Below are 22,588 nucleotides of genomic sequence, written 5' to 3'. Positions count from 1 at the left end.
AAACCTGAAGCTTGATGTGCTGGCTTCTCCTCCTCGCCCACATGGTGATGGAAAATGAGAGATGACGGGACAGCCAGCTAGCCCTGCCACCAAGTCCTGAGTAGCTTGCAGTGTTGTGACAGATGGGTGAGCAGGTGTGGGATGCTGGAGAAGGTGCAGAGCGTGTGGCAGGCTGGAAGCCTCATACATGAGTGACAGGTAGAAGGGACGTGCGAGGGATGAGCTTCACTTGCCAAATGAGCATCTCCTCTTGAAGGAGGCCAAACAACCTCCCTTGTATAATCCTACACATTCCACAAGCTTAATAGCAGTCCCCGAGCATCAGACCCTCCCTCTCCAAAACCACAACAAAATCGAGACGCATGACAGCCACCAGCCATGCTAAGAAAACCCATACACCAAGTAAAAACCTACAACCTCTGAGTTCTTATTTGTTGCTGGTGACATAGGAACTCCAACTAACTACAAGAGTGTTGGTTATAAAGCTAATCTGTAGCCACCCAGTAAAGTTATATTTATATTTCAGATCCCCAATTATGTTATTAAATGTACTGACTGTGAATTTTAATGCCTTGTATTTGAAATCGCTTGCAGTTTTCTTTATTGCAGGAGAAACAAAAGTTTCATCCACTAACAGGCCCCCATGTTTCTTCCAAGGGGCACATTCACATTAGTGGGTGAGTGCATTATGGTGCACAAAACAAGTGCATGATGGTGTGCACTATGCTTTTTTTTCCCTTTTTAATTTTTTTTTTAATTTTAACATCAACCTACATGTTACCACATGTCATTGTGGCAGTGCATTGCAACAGTCTATGCGTGGCCATGCATTGCCTGCATTATTTTATCAGAATGCACATGCTGGTGTGAATAGGCCTCATTGTTGCAATAAGCACTCTGCAGCTGGACTGTTGGGTAACAGGTAAATAATTTACATATGGCGGGTGACATTGTAAGAAAACAAAAACTTCAATCCAGACAACATAGTATTTTAACGCTGAAGTTTTTTTTTTTTTTTTTTTTTTGTGTGCCATGCCTGGCTGATCCACGTACAAGCTGGAAATCACTGTAGTAGACAGCACCATAATTGTTATTGATGACGGCTTCCAGGTCCTGTGCATAGTGGCCGACCTGTTAGCAGCAAAGTGTACTTTGATTAGGTAGAGCTCCTGGTCTCACCAGCCTGCCTCTCCACCCCATCCAACCAGAAAACGATTAACAATCATTGAGAAGATGCAAAGCATTTTATGAATGGCTGAGTGAACGACCCTCTTTGTTCAACAAGCAGCAGTGCAGCCATTAAGCAAGGACCCAGAAGCCAGTAGTGATCACTGTAGTAGCAGTGTCCATTACAGTGATTTCCAGCTTCTATGGGGATCAGCTAAGTATGGCACGTGCATATCTACATTGGTCCATGATGGACCAATATAACCATGAAAAAATATCCATACCCAAGCTTTAGTAACACTCCCTGTCCTAGGGTGAGAACGCTTACTCACTGTTCTCTATCAGGACAGCAGAAACAAGATAGAACTGCAGAACCTCATCCTACTCCAATTGGCCATATAATAGAGGGGTGTGGTTTTGTAGTGCTCTGCAAACAATGTATTTGATAACAGTATGGACAAGCAGAGAGCATTATTTGGTAACATCTCACAGGATTTCTGGCAGGATCTACAGCTACTTTTTTTTAAACTTTTTAACTAGAAACACTTTCGGAAAAACAGACCAAAAGGGACCAAATAGGAGACGTTCATTGTTACAGCCTACGTACACATGAAGTAGTCAACAGGTAGGCTTTTCAAATGTCCCAAAAATTTGTTGTACAACACTATATTTCTGTTGCTACCACACAATGAACCGGGCTCTTCTGTTAGCAGTCATCAAACTGTAAGCCGGGCTGGAGAATATCAGAACTTCAGCTGTCATGGAAATATGAAACACAGAAGCCTGTCCTCCAACAAATATCACCCATGGTTATGATTTTAGCATTTTTTGATAGTCTGCAGATTTAAACAAAGCAAGCGAAAAATGTTTAATCAAAGTTACATGCTGTAAAAATGTGCCTTTTAAAGGAGAACTATACGATACATAAAATTGTTAGGATAGGAGGGGTCCCCCTTTAATGTTAATTGCTGCATCAATGTTGCTTAAATCTTTATATTAATAAAGACAGCTATATACTCCGATCAGCCATAACATTATAACCACCCACCATAACCCACTGAGGCATGGGCTCCATTAGACCTCTGAAGGTATGCAGCATTATCTGGCATCAAGCCATCAGTAGATCCTTTAAATCCTGAAAGTTGTGAGGTAGGGCCTCCATGGATCTGACTTGTTTTTCCAACTTGTATTCCTCAAACCATTCTTGAATTCATCGGACCAGGACACCTTCTTCCATTGCTCTGCGGTGCAGTTCTGATGCTTACATGCCCCCTGTAGGCTCTCCTGGCTGTGGGAAACGGGTCAGCATGGGCACCCTGATCGGTCTGCGCCTACGCAGCCCCATACACAGCAAACTGATGCACTGGGTGTTCAGACACCTTTCTATTAGAACCTGCATTACCTTTTTTCAGCAATTTGAGCTACAATAGCTCTTCTATTGGATCGGACTACACAGGCCCAGCCTTCTCTCTCCATCAATGAGCCCTGACTACCCATGATCCTGTGCTTACATGGACCACTTTTGGCAGGTCCTGACTACTGCAGACCAGGAACATCCCACAAGAGCTACAGTTTTTGGAGTTGATCTGACCCAGTCATCTAGATATTACTATTTCGCCCTTGTCAAAGGCGCTCAAATCCTTACGCTTGCCCATTTTACTGCTTTCGACACATCAACTTCAGGGACATGTTTACTTGCTGCCTCATACCACCCACTTTCAGAGTGGCTTTTACAGCGAACTGCATTTCACTGACCCTCTCTTGCTACTGACCCAACCTACTTAATAAGCAGCTGTAAATGTCATTCTGAAAGTCATGTTGTGCATCTGACTGTCCAGCCAAATTCATAGTCGTTATTTATATATTGTCCCTAAACCAGAATTCCGAATGCTGAAAAAAACGATCCAAATACTTGTGGCATAATATTCACTCTTACTTGAATCCTGATGCGCTTTGAGTACTTCTTCCAGGTCTGTGCAGTAATCCAATGAGAAACTTTGCAGGAGCTTCCTGTAATAAAGACCGCTCCTTGCTGTTCTCTCTACTTGTGCAGGATAACTGGCTGCAGGCATCATCTCAATACCGTTGTAAAATGCAATCCTAGCGGCTGACTAGCCCACTGCTAGTCTCCCCCTCCCGCCACCTAAAAACACAGGTCTTGGTTTATTGAATGCTTTTAATGGTAAAGAAGGGATTTTGGGATCTTCAAGACCCCAGAACTCTCCATAAAGAGTACCTGTCACATGCCTATTGCTGTCACAAGGATGTTTACATTCTTAGTGACAGCAATAAAGTGATATTAAAAAAATTGTAAGTGCCTCTGTCTCCCTGTGCTTGTGCGCAAAAGCGAATGTGCACGTCAGTCCCTCTCACACACAGCAATCATCCCACTCATGTGAGGTATCACCCCAGACATCAGATCATGGGCAGTAATCCTAGCACTAGACCTCCTGTGTAAATCTAGAGTGGTAATTTGTAAAACCTTTTAAAATGTCGCCTATGGATAGAAAAATTTATGTTTGTCGTCGTTGCATGGGGTGCGCAATTTTAAAGCATGACATGTTTGGTATCTATTTACTCGGCGTAACATCTTATATAGTTTACAAAAAAACGGGTTATGTATTGTGTTTTTATTTTGCATTAAAATTTTAAAAAAACTGAGTCAACACTTGCCATAATAAAAAGTTCAAGGCTAATAACTCAGCAAGTACTATAAAATATGAGAAAATACTGCTTCCAAGCACACCTGCTCTCTCCATAGCACCAAAAACTCTGGGTACCTACCCACAAGCATGTCCCTGATCCATGCACTGAACACTTCATAAATTGACAAGCCGTACTCTGGTAACGTCACCACAATAAAAGCTTTACTTTGAAATCTTGATAGCTGTAGATCCGCACTAACGAGTTTCACTTCAAAATGGGCCTAATTAGAGGCAAAAGTGGCATCCAAAAGACAAATCTTTATACACTTAATGGCCTTGCATCCATAATTGCACTCAAAAAGATCCAATTAACATTGAACGGTTAACCACACAATCTTGGAAGACACGCTCAATACCTTAAGCTTTGGGGCCCGTGGATAGACTAAGGCTCAGGCGAATATTGAACGCACTTTGCTTTCCTTATGACCTACCTCAATAGAGGTTGCTAAGGCCTACTGGTCGGACCACTCAGGTTCCCCCCTCTTTTTTTCCCCCCTTTCCTTTATTCTCTCTCCTAGGCAAGTGTTCTCTCCACCTGCTCCCCCCCCCCCCAACCTCTTTTTCCCCTTCCTCCCTTTCATTGCATGTCTGTTCTCCCCCTTTTAGTCAACCAACAAGGTAATCAGTCTTGCCAGCGAAGAGCAAATTCCCCTATACCTGGGGCATCACTTTGGGACTTTTTGTGACCTTTATCTTGGCACTTCGCTGATTTTCAATGTATTGCTGGTATCTTTGCTACTAAACTGTACCTTGTCTTCTGACAGCCTAACTTGGTCTTTACTTGTGTACCTTCACAAAGTTACGGCTTTTTTCCAAAAAAAATAATAGAAAAATCTCCAATAAATTCTTTGTAAAGGAAAAAAGTTAACCACAGAAGTGCCAGACATGCTAAATCAAGCCCTTACATGTAAAAAAAAAATTTTTTTGATCCATCCGCCAATTCTATGGTTAAACCTGGAATGCAATTATTGCACAGCAGAGGTTAACAGCTAGCAAGATTTCAAAAGAAAGCTTTTATTGTGGTGATGTTATCGGAGTGTGGCCTGTCAATTCTTGAAGTGTTCACCTACGTTCATTAGATTCAGAATCAGCCAGGCAACTAGCATTTTCACAAGGGGTGAGCAGTGGCGGGTTTCTGGACAATCAGCAGACCACCAGTATTACAACACAGGTAAAATGATTGATGTTGAGAAAAAACATGGACTCCAGTGAGAACCCATCACACCATAGCATGTTGCAAAAAAAGCCCTGCTTGCGATAATTTCTATGGGTTTTGCCTGCTTTCTGCCATTCAAGTCAAATGAACACAACGCATTGCATCAGATCTACATTAGCATGCATTTCTACAAGTCCTGAAAATGAACTAAGGATAACAAATGAGTCACTGAACTGTAAATGGTATGACCACTATTAGCTTTACTGTCCCATTAAATGTCACTTCCAAGTATGGGAAGGCACAGAGCAGCCACTATACAATGAGCACACATAAAGGGTAAAGTGCACTTTGGGTTGGCTTTTGTCTGCTATATAAATTCACCTCCAGAGGCTCTGGGTGTGCGCGGCGTCCTTGTGTGTGCGGGTGGGTGTGTAAGCTTCATCTCCTCGTTAACAGGAACTGACTTCAGAAGGACCTGAACTCTATGCTGGATATGCTGAGAAAAAAAAACACCATTACAGAAAGAGTCGTACACACTTACAGAATAATATTTCTCCAAGAAACCAAATAGGACCCCTCCTAGTTAAGGAATTCTGTTATTCATAGGAGGATGTATTACCATTCATATTTCTGCTATCAGAGCCTGTAGAGGAAGCATAGCATAACAAGCCACGCCGATCTTGGAGGTTCTCTCCAGTGAGACAATCTGAGTCACACAATGGACATCGTGACCAGCAAGTGGTCCATGTTATCATTCTGGTGAAGATCATGTGCATCCTGCCACCAAGTAGTGGTCAATATGACCAGTCCTTGTCTAAATGTCTGTAAAATTAAAACCAGTGGGATCACAGAATCTAAGCACAGCCCTCTGCAGTCCTATAAAGCTGGTAAATGCATGGAACAGAATCTTGTTCAAAGAGGTTGCATTCCTGCTTAGCATGGTGAAAAATTGTTTAAAGCTGAACTCCAGCCTTACCTTCATTCTTGAACAGTCGTATGGGCTTCTCTTATGTACTAAAATGGTTTACTCTATTTCACTGCACACTGTAGGCTTCTCAAAGCATGCATTAGAATCTGCAACAAGTCAGAAAGAGCCTGCCTTATTTCCTGGCTGGAGGACATCCAGCATTACCTAGCCCCTACTTCCCCAGTCTGACTGTCTCTGGCCGGTTTCCTTCATTCCGTGGATTTCAGCTCTTTCAAACAAGTAGGGTCAGCATCACATGTGGGCATTACTTAGGATAGTCTGCATGCAAACTGTAGTCTACCTAGAAAGCCCACTGCTCCAGACTGACATCCACCCATCAAGGCATTTAATATTTGCATAACTCCTCCCAGGATCCAGCCCACTGCTGGGGTTAAGTCTAAGGGGAGGAGTACTGGGGCAAGATGCGTTTCGGCCCCTCACAATGACAAAATATAAGCCTTCACCACCCAAACCAAAATTAGATTTTATTTTGGCTGGAGTTTCACTTTACAGGTTAAATGAATGGACCTCCAATATTGCACCCACACTGCATTGCTGCAGTATATGGTTTACATGTTGATCTTTAGATTTAAACTATGATCACAGAAATTTGAAAACCCAGCTAAAAAAAAAAATCCAAGATGGTGGAGACCAGGCACAGTAAAACCCAAGATGTGCGGGATTAAAAATTAACAATCGTACTCACCTAGCTGAATGCAGCATTGATCCAATATTGCATCGGTTCCCTGCCAGCTCTACACTCTTGGTCTTCAGTGACCAGAGGGCGGTGACTGTCAGTCACTGGCTCTCTGCTCTACCCCTCCAGTGGTCACTGGAGCACTGGGCTGTGCGGGGGGTAAGAGTGGCTGGCTCAGGCTCTCAGCAGTGCGCTGAAAGGCTGATCCAGCTGCCGGTTAGCCGTTTGAATAGTTCCCAAACAGATGTCGGGATCAATCCAGAGTTTGGACTGGCTGAGTGACATCAGTAGTCAGAGAACTCTGGCATGCTGTTGGCTGCATACGGGTCACAGGAGTGCAGAACTAAGTGCATTGCTATGACTCACAGAAGTAGGGCCAAAAGAGCTTTGGCCTTACTTCTCCTTTAAACACATGCTCTAGGTAACAAAGGAGCCAAAGAAAAACGTGTGTCAGAAAAAGGGTCTGCGTTGACAGGCATTTGATAGCTTTATGTGGGTTTTGCATTAACATAAAAGTCTACAGGAATTCAAAACCTGCTTGATGCAGGTCAAATGCAAGCCAGAAGGTGGTCAACTGCAAGGCAAATGTACCCATCAATGAATTTTGAAGAATGATCAAATTGATGCCATTGCCATCAACACAAGCACAAAGCCTGGCGACACAGACCCTTACTTAGTGATTGCTGTAAAGACAGAGGAAGATGGCAGACTGCGAGGACTACATACAAGATCAGGAATCACAGCAGTCAATGTGCCCTTCCTACAACCCGCTGTGTTTATACAAGGAGCAATATGCTGAATATGACATTCTTGTGCTGCTGACAGAGTTAAAAGCTTATTAGCAACCCCTGTCAGTGTTAGAGGGAGGTCAGAGGAAGAACGACCCAGAAGGCTGGAGGGGAGATATCCTAACACAACAGGCACGTGTGCAGGGATTTTCGGATTAAGCCTTTTCAGAAACTGATTCAATCGCTGCAGGTTGCTCTGGATCACTGGGTTACTCATACGGCAGGCTCATCACTAAACAAACTGGGCTCTGCTTTCTCTTGCTTTAGGTGACCCTTAAAATTCATCACCAGATCCTCTATAAACACTCCAATAATCTCTCAATTCTGTCCTCTCAAACAACAGATGATCAGTAAAAACACATTTCGGATTAAAACTGATAAATGCAAAGTTAAAAACACATGTAAAATGTTTTAGGTGCCGAAAAATCTATAGTTGTGCCAACAGTCTTGCAAGAACCACCTCAACCAACATTCGCTACAAGAAAGGCGACAAGTATTTGCGAATGATTGCAAAGACCTTCTTCAAGCACCATACATTCGCTAAAGGCCTTGTGGAAGGAGGTAGAGAAACAAATGTGAAAAAAATCTCAGAGATACAAGAAAGTGACGGGTTTTCAATGAACATTACACTTAGAAAAAAGGTACACAGCTGCCAAAACTGAACATTAAACATTGTGGTGCATTCAGATCGTAGCTTCCACCTTCTCAGTGCTTTAGGTTTTCATCCGGGCTTTATTATAGTGCCCCAGCCAGTCCCACTCCATTGTGTCAGAAATCGGATAGCTCCAAGTTAGGAAGCAAGATGGGAATGTACAAACATACCCAATGCGGGCTAAGGGTTTATTCACAACAGAAGTGTTGGGACTATGCAGGCAGCTATTTCCAGCACAGCTCCAATGCATAGACAAGGTAAAATGCCTAGTTTTCTATGGCGTCAGTTCACAAAACTGCATTGCCATGGTGTGTGCTGAAAAAAAGTAGTGCATGCACTACTTTTTTTTTTCAGTACAGTGGGTTGCAACACAAACCATCGCATCACAATACCGCAGCAGTGTAAAGTACTGGATTGAAATGTTACTCGGTACATTGTCACTGTGTCTCCTAACACACAACAGCTGTGCAGTGAGCATGGCTCGTACAAAATCCTTTGTTGGTGATGACAGCTTCAAGATGCCTCCTGTATGGAGAAACTAGGCGCGTGCATTGCTCAGATGTGATTTTGGCCCATTCTTCCACACAGTCTTTAAATCTTGAAGGTTCCGCAGGCCTCTTCTATGAACTCTGGTAAAAGTTCCTTCTATAGATGGTCTATTGAATTCAAGTCAGGTGTTTGGCTGGGCCATTCTAGCGGCTTTATCTTCTTTTAAACCAATTGAGAGTTTCCTTGGCTTTGTAATTGGGGTCACTGTCTTGCTGAAATGTCCACCCTCGTTTTATCTTCATCATCCTGGTAGATGGCAGCAGATTTTTACCAAGAATGTCTTGGTACATTTATCCATTCATCCTTCCTTCAATGATATGAAGTTTGCCAGTACTGTATGCTGAAAAACAGCCCCACTCCATGATGTTCCCACCTCCAAACTTCACTGTTGGTATGGGGGTGTTTTTGGGGTGATGTGCGGTGCCATTTGATCTCCAAATATGGTGTGTATTATGGCATCCAAAGAGTTCAATTGTGGTCTCCTCTGACCAGACTATATTCTCCTAGTATTTCACAGGCTTGTCTAAATGTTATGCAGCAAACTTTAAACGTGCCTCAACATGCTTTTTCTTCAGCAATGGAGTCTTGCGTGGTGAGCATGCATACAGGACATGGCGGTTAAGTGCATTACTTATTATTATCATTGAAACAATTGTACCTGATAATTCCAAGTCCTTGGCTTTTACAACTCTTCTTATAATGCTTTTCAGTCCTCTGTCAAAAATTTTGCGAGGGGCACCTGGTCGTGGCCGGTTTATGGTGAAATTATGTTCTTTCCACTTCCTGATTATGGCCCCAACAGTGCTCACTGGAACATTCAGAAGTTTAGAAATCGTTCTGTAAACAATGCCATCAGTATGTTTTGCAACGAAAAGGTTGCAAAGGTCTCTCAAGAGCACTTTGCTTTTACCCATCATGAGATGTGACACTTTGGAAATGAGACACCTTTTTATAGGCCATCAGTTCAGACTGAACCAGCTGATATTAATTTGCACTGACAAAAGGGCAGGATTGCGGTCTAATTACTCTTAGATTTCAGCTGGTGCCTCGACTAGCACCTTGGTAGCCTCAGTGTGACAAATGATACACAAGGCGTACAGAGATGTTATACAGCACAAACTTCAGGAAGTACACTCCCAGAGACCCTCTGAGGTGCTCTCTGGAATCTGGAAGAACTTTCTGTTTCACTCAAAGCTGAAGTGTATGCGGAATAGAAACGCTATTGATGAAAACAAGACAACATAACTGGGTACTAACATTTATAGCTAAAGTTGATCCAGGGAATATCCGGTTGCCTCTCGGGGGATCAGGAAACTATTTTTTCCCTGCTGTGAGCAAACTGGATCATGCTTTGCTGGGGTTTTTCACCTTCCTCTGGATAAACTGTGGTATAGGATTGTATATATGGGAATGTATATATTTTTTTTTTTTTTATTGGTTGAACTAGATGGACTTGTGTCTTTTTTCCACCTAACCATGTAACTATGATATGCGCACAGCTGGAATATGTGCTAAAAAGGAAAAACACATTGGTTTCTTTTGTTGGCAGGTATTGGTCATTACAGTGTTACTAAATCTAGGACCCTGCATTCACTATATCTGGTCTCCCACAGAACATGGAAATGCAATAGTTTTAGTAAATATAAACTGCTAAATACCTTTTCTCATCCAAAGTTAGAGCAGACTTGTGACTTCTATCAGTGTCTGGTTAAAGTTTGTAGAAGGAATTTTCATTCTCCTCTGACTCTCCTATGAGGCTGCATGACCCCTGACCCTCTGTCTGGACAGTGCAGATCACATGCACCCTCACAAGAAAGAAAAAAAAACTCTCTAGCAATGCACACCAAACTGAGCATGTGCAGCTTGCCCCCAAGGCTCTGTTCAATCAGGAGATGGATTGGGGACAGTGGAAGAAGGGGAGGCTCAGAGAAGAAACGCTTTTTACACAATTCAGAGGATTAACCCCTTAGGTTCTACAGTGAATATAACAAGCATGCTTTATTGCATATACAGACTGTTTTTACTGTTGTGGGTTTAGTAACATTTTAAACCCAACATCACACTGACAAACCCCTCCACATCTATAAAAGGCACACGCGTCAACATTTGATAAAATGAGCAAAAGCTCTCCTTTTCCAGCAAAACTGGACCAGTTTAGAGAAATCGGTATTACTGAGATTTTTATTACCATCTCACAGTATTACATCTGGCAGTTTTGCAGATATAATGATGGAATAAATAGCAAACGGTTTGGAATCCCCATTGCAATCTATGAAATGGCCACCCAGTTCAGCTAAAAAGTAAAGCATGTTTTGTGTTACATAAACACAGATCAGACAATAATACAACGCGCTGTAGGTAAAACCGCAAAGCTTGTCCTTCGGAGTAAAATATTTTGCTCCACACAGAATGACATCTCTCACCACTTCTGCTATATTATATAACATAATACAAGTAAAGTGTTGACAGAGATATAATTTGAAGCTTTGGACTCCTGAAAAGTGGTTGCATGGCAGACAGTAAATTATGGGTGGCAGACTTGTTTATCACCATTTGCTAGGAAGGGAATAGAATGGAAACATGTCTGTGAAAATTAAAGTGATCAAATCTGTATTCTGCAGATTATAAGAACAAAGCCTGCTCTGGGCACAAATATGAGTGATTCGTATTATTCATTCACCACACAAAAACAAAAAACAGCCATAAAAACACAGTTATAAACCTGAATGAGGGCAACCAATTGTGTTTTGGAACTTACTGCATCAACGGTCCAAAACATTCTGAGGTCATCAAAATAAACCTTTATTATCAAAGTTTCTGAACTATGTTGAATCATGGCAACAAATTATGTCCAAAGATCCATAACTATAAAGGGAAAAATATAGCTGTAAAACCAATACTGAATTTTAACTGGTTGTAGCTATAGAAAGTCAACACACAGAGAGAGGGCAAGAGCGAGAGAGCCAACACACAGAGAGAGGGCAAGAGCGAGAGAGCCAACACACAGAGAGAGGGCAAGAGCGAGAGAGCCAACACACAGAGAGAGGGCAAGAGCGAGAGAGCCAACACACAGAGAGAGGGCAAGAGCGAGAGAGCCAACACACAGAGAGAGGGCAAAAGAGCCAAGACAGAGAGAGGACAAGAGCGAGAGAGCAAAGACAGAGAGAGAGGACAAGAGCGAGAGAGCCAAGACAGAGAGGGGACAAGAGTGAGAGAGCCAAGACAGAGAGGGGACAAGAGCGAGAGAGCCAAGACAGAGAGGGGACAAGAGCGAGAGAGCCAAGACAGAGAGGGGACAAGAGCGAGAGAGCCAAGAGCGAGAGAGCCAAGACAGAGAGGGGACAAGAGCGAGAGAGCCAAGACAGAGAGAGGACAAGAGCGAGAGAGCCAAGACAGAGAGAGGACAAGAGCAAGAGAGCCAAGACCGAGAGAGGACAAGTGCAAGAGAGCCATGACAGAGAGAGGACAAGAGCGAGAGAGCCAAGACAGAGAGAGGACAAGAATAAAAGAGCCAAGACAGAAAGAGGGCAAGAGAGCCGAGAGCGAGAGAGCCAACACACAGAGAGAGGGCAAGAGCGAGAGAGGGCAAGAGCGAGAGAGGGCAAGAGCGAGAGAGCCAGCAAACAGAGAGAGGGCAAGAGAGCCAAGACAGAGAGAGGACAAGAGTTAGAGAGCCAAGACAGAGAGAGGACAAGTGCAAGAGAGCCAAAACAGAGAGAGGACAAGAGTGAGAGCCAAGACAGAGAGAGGACAAGAACGAGAGAGCCAACACAGAGCAAGGACAAGAGCGAGAGAGCCAACACAGAAAGAGGACAAGTGCAAGAGAGCCAACACAGAGAAAGGGCAAGAGTGCGAGAGCCAACACACAGAGAGGGCAAGAGCGAGAGAGCCAACACACAGAGAGAGGGCAAGAGTGCGAGAGCCAACACACAGAGGAGGGCAAGAACGAGAGAGCAAGAGTGAAAGAAGACTAGAGTGAGAGAGCCAACACAGAGCAGACAAGAGCGAGAGAGGCAACACAGAGATACGACAAGAGTGAGGGCAAGAAAGCCTTTTGCTTAGCCAACTTAGATCTAATTGACATATACATTATATGGCTAAAGGAAATATTTCCTTGTTGATCTACAGAAAGACATGGCAAAACGACATCAACTGGTGGAAATACTGTAAAGCACAAAAAAGCTTACCATGGAGAGAGCGAGAGAGAGCAAAAGCGAGAGAGAAGAGCACGAGAGAGAAAAAATAAATAAACAAAGCACGTGAGAGGGGATAGCGAGAGGATACCAGCTTGCTAGAAAACAGAAAAAAAAGACAAAAGTTGTAGATCTATGGAGATGAAGTATTAAAATGAAAAGACTTATAAATCGTGATGAATAATATGATCTTTCAGACATGCTTTGACATGCTGTTACATACCTTTATCCTCCTAAAATCGAATTGGTGCATTATAGCATTTTTAGATGCAGTTAGTTCTATATTGCATCGCTACTTATGGCAGGTGGTCAAATACAGAACTAAGCTGGTTTTCTAGCTTTGCTAAAACTTTTTTTTTTTTAATGGAACACAATACAGAGAGATTATATTCAATATTTACCGTAGTGACACTCCCCCATGTGACCGTGAAAGAAGAAACTTTAATTTTGCTGCATTCCCCATCAGAAGTAAACTCCTGAACGCTTTCCAAATGCATCAATTCAATGGCGCCTTTTTCCTCTCAAAAAAGGATGTCGCCAAAGAGGAAAAAAAAAACAAAAAAAAATCCAGAGAAATAAAAATAAATTATGTAAATAAACACGTAAACCATACAGTGGTGGAGCGGTCAGGCAGGAATCATAAATTTAAATTTCATGTCGGTGTGCAGGTCTGTCCATTACTGAAGTGTACAATAGGCAAAACTGTCCTTGTGCGTAGATCAGCAATCAGCACATGGAAAAGGCTAGTGGATTTTGCCAGCAGTCAGACACCTAATCAAGGCGAGATCAAACCAGCTGTCAGCTTTGATTAGTGTGATGCCCTGCACTCGCCGTACTTGCTGGGTCTGGGTGCCAAGATCACACGGCATCCCTCCCCATCTCCGCTACTGCTATATGTGTGGACACCCTCATTATACATTTTATTTGCATTATTCCAAGAAAATAGGAACATGAATTTAAAATCTGCAAATATGCCGTGAGCTCAGGAAGCACAAAGCTAAATTTTCCATTAAGAGTGTCTAAAATATTAATATTGTTTTATGGAAGGGACATCACCATCAAAATAAAAGTAATATTTATCTTAGTCACAGTTTCTAAGTGTAATTTGAAACATGTGTCAGAATTTAAAGGTGTGGCATCATTGCCCTCCAAATATAAAAATTACATTTTAGCAGACTGGCCGCCTACTGAAAAAAGTTGGATGTCTTACTTCTACCTTTCCAAGTCACAGACTCACATCAAGCATGGACCAAATGAATGTCAGAAGAGCCAGCCCCCCTTCTAATCTCTATACTGCCGAGTCAATGCATTGCAGCCAAGCCCAGCGAACAGTATTGTTATGTTATGTCTGTCTGTCTGTCCAAACACAATTTATTCTTAAAGAATAGGATGAGCAAAATTCAGAGTTTTCCGAAAGTGTTTGGGACGTTTTGGCGAATTCCACTGGAGACAATAAGGAAGGTAAAATTAAAAAGTGAATGTTAACCTTAAAAATTAATTTCTCTTATTTGTTCCATTTTAATTTTTATTAATATACCACTGAAAGGATTTTGCAAAACAAAAAAAAAAAAAAAAAAAAAGTATCCTGCCTGTGTTGTCAGTCCACGAAAAGAAATTAGGAGCCAAGTGGATTTCTGGATTTCTTACCAAAAATATGTAGAAGAATACATATCGGCCTAAACTGAGGAAATCGCAATAAGCGTATATTGATTGGTTTGCGCAAAAGTTATCGCATCTACAAAATAGGGGATAGTTTTATGGCATTTTTATTATAACTTTTTTTATTAGTAATGGCGGCCATATGGGGTTTTTTTTTTTTTTTTATACATTTTTGGGGGATAACTATTATAGCAAAAAGTAAAAAATATTGCTTTTTGTTTCCAAAATTGTCGTTTTGTTTATAGTGCAAAAGAGAAAAACCGCAGAGATGAACAGCGAACAACTGCCTCCTTTCTTCCATGAAGACCACTTCTAGCCAGACTTCTCCAGACAGTAGACGGGTATAGCTGGGTAACACCTATTTCCACCAGTTCTGGGCTGATGGCACTGCTGGAATCTTCCAATGTTGAAGGGAAGTAAGCATGAGTTTTATCTGCTGTATTAAGTTTCCTTGGCCCACCACTGCATCTATGCTCTTTAACGTAGCCAGTTTCTTTGTGGTTGTTCAAAAGAACGTGAACAGCACATCTTGAAACTCCAATCTGCTTCGAGATCTTTGCCTGGGAGAGATCCTGCTGATGAATTATGACTACCTTGGGTTTTGTTGCTGTGCTCAGTCTTGTCATGGTGTATGACCTGTGATATGAAATGGTCTTCCGCAACCTCACGAGCAGAGTTTGGCTGTTCCTCACCCAGTTTTAGGCCTCCTACATAGCAGTTTCTGTTTCAGCTAATGATTGTGTTTCACCCTACATATGAAATTGAAGAATGTTTCCAAATGAATGTGTACTCTCACAGGGTGACACTGTGGGTGCACAGGTAGTAGTGTGCCAACGTCCTAGAAGGGCATGTAGATACTAGGAGAACTAAGGAGTGGACTTTATTTATTTAATTTATCAAGTACAAAATTCATATAATACAAACAGAAAATGCAGATACAGATATATAAAATTTGGTAGAATTAATATTTTATAACCCGCACACAACCTAACGCCCCACTCTAAACGATATGTAGAGCTGGTAATGTGACCAGCAGTCTGGAAATGGAAATTCCCGTAGTGGTGATTCTGTTGAAGGTATACACAGGCAGACTTGTGGGTCAGGTTGTGGGTCCGGGTATACATGAACTTTTAGTTGCTCGACATGTTGCGCGTGGCACGCTTCCTCAGGAGCACATGAAATTCATGCAAAAAGCAGATGCGAGATAAAGGGTGTCAAGAAAAGCTAAAAGGCACGGTTTTCTGGGTCTCATCCAGAGATCATAGAATGTCTAGCAGTGCGGTATTGGCGGGTAGGGATACTAGTTGGTAGCCTAGTATAGGTGTAATCTGAAGATCTGCATATACAGCATGACGATAAACACGAAATCAGCACCTAGAAGAGGTAGCCCCTTAAGTAGGGCCAGAACGTGGACGCCCTCTGTTCAGCCTGATAGCTAGTTTGCATCTGCCAATGCAAACTCTTCTAGGTGCTGAGATTATTCAACGAATCCCCCTTATATTTGTAGATCCTGCTTGTATATTCTTAAAATCAATCATGTTGCCTTGAGAAACAGGTGACTAGATCAAAAAGGTGCTCATATCACACATCATTCCAGAAAAATAAATGTTTCCTGCTGAAGCTTTCCTACGGGTGCCTTTCACAGTGGGGAATGACTGAGCAGCAGGAATGAGGACATCCAGACAGATGAAGCAATTCGTCTGGATTCTGCTCAGCAGTCAACCTCCAATCTAGTAAGTCTCGATAGACACCTCTATTTACAGAAGTGTCACCATTAGAAATGATCTCAATTCAATCATACTGTGACCCTAGCGTACAGAATTATCTTTATATGCACAGGCTATCTGTAGCCATGTTTGAACCTCGAATAACTAAAAAAAAAATACAGCACTCCTATTAACATCACACAAAATACCAATACAATCCAAACAAAAAACATGAAAAATAAGAACATCAAAAGATTATCAAAAATCCATAAACATGTGAAAAGACCCCTTTGTGCAAAAACATAAAGAATCCACTCTTTAGGATCCTAAACATTCTCCAAGAAAGCTCTTTCCACTTATAGAGATGGGCTGATTTACTTGAAAATGCTGATTTACTTAAAGTGGTTGTAAACATTTACAATCCAATTTTTACTACAGGTAAGCCTATAATAAGGCTTACCTGTAGCTACCCTGGATATCTCTTAAACCTGCACGGTTTAGGAGATATCCCCTGTGTCGCGACACATGCTAATACAGGGGATGAAATCGGCACATGCACTGAAGCAACGGCACATTCATGCCGTTGCTTCAACTAGTATGTCGTAAACGGCAGCTCCCGCGTGCATGCGTGGGTTTGACGTCATCGCGGCTCCGGCCAATCACAGCGCCGGAGCCTGCGATACTCTGAAGTAACTCTGAGAGCAATGTCGCCGGCCGGAGCTGTGTACTGGGACCACTGCGGGGGCTTTAATCTAAGGTGAGTATTTCATAATAAGCTAGTATGCTATGTATACTAACTCATTATGCCTTTGTCTTGCAGGTTTTTTTGGTTTTTTTTTAGTGGGTTTACAAACACTTTAAGGCCTCATGCACACTGGATGTTAAAATAACGTTATAAAAACGCCAGTAGCTTTGCAGTGGGTTTTTCAATGTTTTAGCAATAGAAACTGCTGGTGAGCCGCGTTTTTGAGCGTTTATCTGTGTTTAAGAGCCTCAGAACCCACTAGTTTTGGGCTTTTTTTTAAAACCAAAAAACTGCTGATAACAGCCTATGTGTGCATGGACACATAGGATAACATGGGGAGTTTATTGACTGTAGAAAAAAACGTCTGAAGACAAAAAAAACTGCCGCTGTAAAAAAGTCCAAAAATGTACAGTGTGCATGAGGCCTAAATGTGAACTGCAAACATGGATTTCACTTACAGTGACACCTGTTGGAGAAGTCTAGTATAGCACCATGACCATAATAAATATTGACTCTCTAAACGAGGAGTAATGTGAGGGCCTTCTAGCTACTAGCAAAGGCAAACAAAAGTATTACTGTCTCTTGAAGTAATACTAACTTTTACTTTACTGGGAAACAAACAACAATACTAGGATTAAAGTGGAGGGCCACCCTAAAAAAAAAAAAAAAATTACATCAAACTGTTCCTAAAAATATGGAAAAAAAATGTTTTTTTTTAACTTACCAGAAATGGCTGTTGCTAGGCAGATCATCCTAATCTGCCACTTCCAACACCACGGTGATCTTCAGTTTTCTCCTCCTCGCGTTGTCTTCTGGGAAATGGGGCGCGCTGTGTTCTGGAACACACACAGTTCCCAGAACACAGCGCACCCCATTCACAAAGCGCTGCACGGCTCGCGCATGCGCAGTAGGAAACGGGCAGTGAAGCCGCAAGGCTCCACCGCCTGTTTCCCTTAGTTCGAATGGCGGCGCTGGGACCCGAGAGCCCAGGGACAGGTCGTCCTCGGGCGGCCAACATCGCGGGCACCCTGGACAGGTAAGTGTGCTTATTAAAAGTCAGCAGCTACAGTGTTTGTAGCTGCTGACTTTAAAAAAAAAAAAAAAAAAAACACATTTCAGCTGGCCCTCCGTTTTAAGCATTTAACTGTCTTAGCAAGTTACAAAAAATATCTAAAAAGGGCTCATGCACACTGCATCTTAAAGAAGCTCAAAGAAGCGTCTCCTACAGGCTTTTGAGCACTCATTTTTTTCTGCCTGGAAAATCCCCTCCATGTTAGCCAGAGTTTCAATGCACACTATGGCTTTTTTAGGAGTTTACAAGCATATGAGCTTACAGAGAAAATAATAATTAAAAAAAAAAAAAAACACGTTTTTGAGAGAAGCTTTCGAGCATAAAAGATGCCTAAGCACCCAAAAATGTGCGAAAAAGTACCAATAAATAAATAAAACGGAAAAATTAGCTGTGGGAGTGGTTTGTGAAAAAAAAAAAAAAACCCAACACGTATGCTCACAAAAGCTCAATAAAAACGTGCAAAAGAGCACTAAAAAGCACAAGCTTTAAGGCAGATAAATAAAAGCTCAAATGCCTGTAAAAGCAGCTTTTCTTTGAGCAGCAGTGTGTATGAGCCCTTACTCTAAACTGATGGAAAGTACAAGCTGGGTGCAATGGTTACATCTTTTAGCAATCTAGATAAATCATATATAAAAGCATATAATGTGCTTTGAGAGAAAGATAGGGCAGGATCTGTGTCATAGTGAGCACTGTTCACTAGTAGCTGCCTTACACAAACCCCCTCCTCCTCCACCATCTACTTATTGAATGCACACTACGTACACTTGTATCATAAAATGATGCGAACACTATATGGACCTGCACAGTTGAACAATTGCTTTCTTTCAAGTACCTTACTTATATTTGACCAGCCCATTACTAGCTGCATACTGAGCAATTATCAAAAAAAATAAATAATGTATGATTTAGCTTTTGTTTTACAAAGGATTTAATTGCTTATATAAAAAAATTCTATTTACAATCAACCATATTTTACAATGTGCATCCAGTTTGCGAAAATTCTGGGCTTGCTAATTAGCAAGCCCAGCACTGCCTGTATGCAGGCCCTGTACAATGGACTAAACCAAACAGTCTGTTCCCTGCTACACAAGAGGGGTGAAGTGTCCCTTACTCCAAGACATTCACCATCCATGTAATTTCATCTCCTGTTAATCAGCTCCAGTTCATAAAAGTAGCAACTTTTGAGCCTATAGAAAGTTTTTCTTTTTGTGGCTGCGAGTGGTAAATGGGAAAAGTTCATATTGAAAACAATATGAATATATTGCTAAATCAAATATTTTAAGCTACTGAACAGAAGGAATAAAATGAATACATTATACATTCTCCTTTAGGATCATGGCACAAGGAAGAGATCTGTATATTTTTGTGTGGCGAGATGAAGCACAGGAGAACAAAGAGCAGTGTGTACTCAGGAGTGATGAATGGTGTAGCAGGTAAGGACTTGCCTCCTTATAATTACCTATAAACATAACACCAGTCTGCCCAATTCCAGCACTCCCCCCTCCCTCTATTCTACCCAAGACTACGCAGAATGCTACTCTATTCCGCTCAGCTTAGCGCAACACAATGTGGCATGGGTCAAACATAAATCCTACCAACATAACATGAGAATAAACAGCTGTGCAGTCAGAATACAAAATTATCCGTCAACTTACATGATATCATATTTTTCCATGTTATAATCTGCAGCATTACCCAGGCTAAGGAATCCAATACACATAGCAAAATTAATGAGACTCTGCTCTGCGTCCTTGTAGTAACAACTAGTTGGTTTAAATTCCTGGTCTCAGCCGAGTCAAGGACCCCTCTAATAGCCAACATGTTGGCCTCATGATGCATATAGGGAATCTCTAATAACCAGGTAGGGCAAAAAGTTTAAGAGGAGAATTCAAACCAGTCAACTGTTGGAAATCTTAGGCTTCATGTACACGGGACGTTGTTCAACCTCACCTGAAAGATTTAACTTGACAGCTAGAAACCAGCATCTAAAAACGGCCGTTTAGCCGCGTTTACATACCCCGTGTAGCCGCTTTTGCGTCTAAAAGCGTTTGAAAAAAATATATATATATTTTTTTTTTCAAAATAGCCAAAAACGAAAAACGCCTGTAAACAAAACGCTGCTAAACGGGTTTTGATCAAAAAACAAAACATCTATGTATATTTGTTTTATTAGCCTCCTACAATCTCCTGGACAGTAAGATTCAGTAAGGAGATGAGGGTGTAACATTGTAAGTTGTTCAAGGCTAAGTACATCTTTCACAAAAAAAAAACATAGTAAATGCAACAATGATCTTATCAATGTATTATTTGAAAGAGAGAAAGGGCACAAGTAAAAGGGGTGGGACTTTACATATGCCCTTGAGAACACATCACACAATGAATATAGATGAAAAAGGTTCTCTATTTAAAGTTTATACAGATAAAAGATGCCCAAAAACATACAACAATGCAGTTATTACCAAACAGCAGAGGATCCCCAACCCCCGGGCCGCAAAGGCTGCACTGTCTGAGGTGCAACAGGCAAGCAGAGAGATGACATCTCTGACCACCCGCATTCATCACCGCTGCACCGCCCTCACAGCGGAGCCGCTACACTGCTGGAGGCCCACCCACATCACCACTGTTATCCCTCACTCGGAACCAACCACTCCAGGCCTGCCTCTGTGTACTGTGAATTAATGCGTACACCTGTGCTGCCACAACTGCAGTGACAATCTGTATCTGGAGGCAAGCGTCAAACCGCATCTGGTGGCAGGCGATGTGGCAAGTGACAAACTGCATCTAGTGGCAGGCGACGTGGTGTCACGTCACATTCGGCTACCCATCACATTTTGCTACTCACTGGAGTGCACATGCACGACGCCACCATATGCGTTCCCCCACTGTTGCAAGACCACTTTGCCACAGGGCCGCTCGCCACGCTTCGGGCACGGCCTTGCTTCGCTCGGCATAATTTAAATCTAGCTCTATGTCCACTTGGATGGTGGGGCTTGAACCTGGACTCAGGCAAGCGCAGATCGCCACAGTGTTGGAACGCATATGGCGGCATCGCGCATGCGCTGTCCAGCAGGTAGCCAAATGTGATGGGTTGCCATATGTGACGCTACAGTGGCAAGTGACAAACCACATCTAGTGGCAGGCGACACGCTGCATCTGGTGGCAGATTCTGCATTAAGGTGAGTTGAACTATTTTATATTACAATGGAATAATAGAATTAATGCGCTTCAATCATCCTGACACCATATCAACCATGGTGTCATGATGATTGAAGCCATTTCCCCCAACAAATCGCCTTACATATTATACATGCTTAAATGGTCCTAAAGAAGCGGGAGTTCCACAAAACACATCGACCAGAACCTTTTTATCTATATGCATTGTGTGATGTGTTCTGTAAAAGTCCCACCCCTTTTACCTGTGCCCTCTCTCTCTTCCATTCAATTTGGGATGATGCCAATGAGAACACGATATGATACGGTATCTTGCTCTCGGTCCACATGATATCTTTCTTACAATACATTTACGATTTCCTTTTTCATTGAAGGATGCAAAGTATTGGCATCACTCCAGGTCCATACCAAGGTATGTACATTCTTCTATGGAGCTGGCTGGCTGAACCACAACTGCTTTGATGTTACTGCCCTGATGGGTTTCTCTGCTGCAGTGTCAGGTGGTACTTGTAGGAATTGAATAGGAGCAATCCTACACCTGGATGACATGGCTGTGCGGGTGCAGCCATACACATCCACTCTAAAAAATTTTTTAAAAACAAGTTACATCAAGAATCACCCAGTAATTCAGGTAAGGCAGTGGTGGTTTGGATTTTCGGGGATGGTGTATTAATGTAGCACTCTAAACATGGTCAAAAATGTGGAGTTAGCCTTTAACACTCTACTGTATTGCTCAGAACAAACAAAACCTAAAGTTCACCATACGCCGAGAATCTATAGGTCACCATACGCCTTTAGATTTATCAATTATATAGTGCAGCCTGGCTAGATCAAAAAACGATAGCATAATTTAGAAAGGTCCGCACATTACATCAGTTTGGTTGTACAGGTATCATGGTATGGTAAGCGTAATATAGCAAAAACTTACTGATGGAAAGTGATGACCTTCACAATACGCTGCTTCTTTGTTTTTCACTGTGTTAAGTCGTTGACCCAGCTGCATTACTTTAACTGTATATAGGTAAAGTGAAGTCAAGGAACAGGCTACACTCTTTTACAGGGATGACTGGATCACGAGAAGTCGAAACAGATTTTGAAAATAAAACCATTCTTTCAAAAGGTATTTAAATAAGAAAGCCAAATTATAGGCATTCCGCAAAACACATTGTTGGGGGAGTTATACCATCTAATAATTTATTTCATTTCTGCTCTCTGGGACTTTAGTAGCAATTTCTGTTCAACTTCCCCTTTAAATAAAGACTGAGCCATTACTAAAATCCCAAATTACTTTGCGAAAATGCCATGTATGAGCTGGTGTATTCTCTGAGCACTAATAGACAGATAAACCTGTTAGTCACAGC

The 22,588-nt window shown here is 42.0% G+C and overlaps 1 protein-coding gene across 11 annotated transcripts in view; it reads right to left on the bottom strand.

Annotated features, from left to right (window-relative positions):
• The window catches only part of PPP1R13B (protein phosphatase 1 regulatory subunit 13B), a 173,329-nt gene that overhangs the window by 57,669 nt on the left and 93,072 nt on the right, over positions 1 to 22,588 (bottom strand). Inside the window, exon 1 of one of the 11 annotated variants that reach the window (XM_073609865.1) lies at positions 13,276 to 13,396. The exons of 9 other annotated variants lie outside the window; for them this stretch is intronic. In XM_073609865.1, the coding sequence (XP_073465966.1) occupies positions 13,276 to 13,371 (96 nt within the window). In that variant the 5' untranslated portion in view covers positions 13,372 to 13,396. Of the gene's footprint in view, positions 1 to 4; positions 257 to 13,275; positions 13,397 to 22,588 lie in introns of those variants that run through there. One more of the 11 variants, XM_073609866.1, reaches the window with a different exon arrangement.

Source organism: Aquarana catesbeiana, linkage group LG13 (genome assembly GCF_042186555.1).
Source record: "Aquarana catesbeiana isolate 2022-GZ linkage group LG13, ASM4218655v1, whole genome shotgun sequence".
In the NCBI taxonomy this organism is placed as follows: domain Eukaryota; kingdom Metazoa; phylum Chordata; class Amphibia; order Anura; family Ranidae; genus Aquarana; species Aquarana catesbeiana.
The sequence above is the reverse complement of the archived record's forward strand: the minus strand, read 5'-3'. Positions and strand labels throughout refer to the sequence as shown.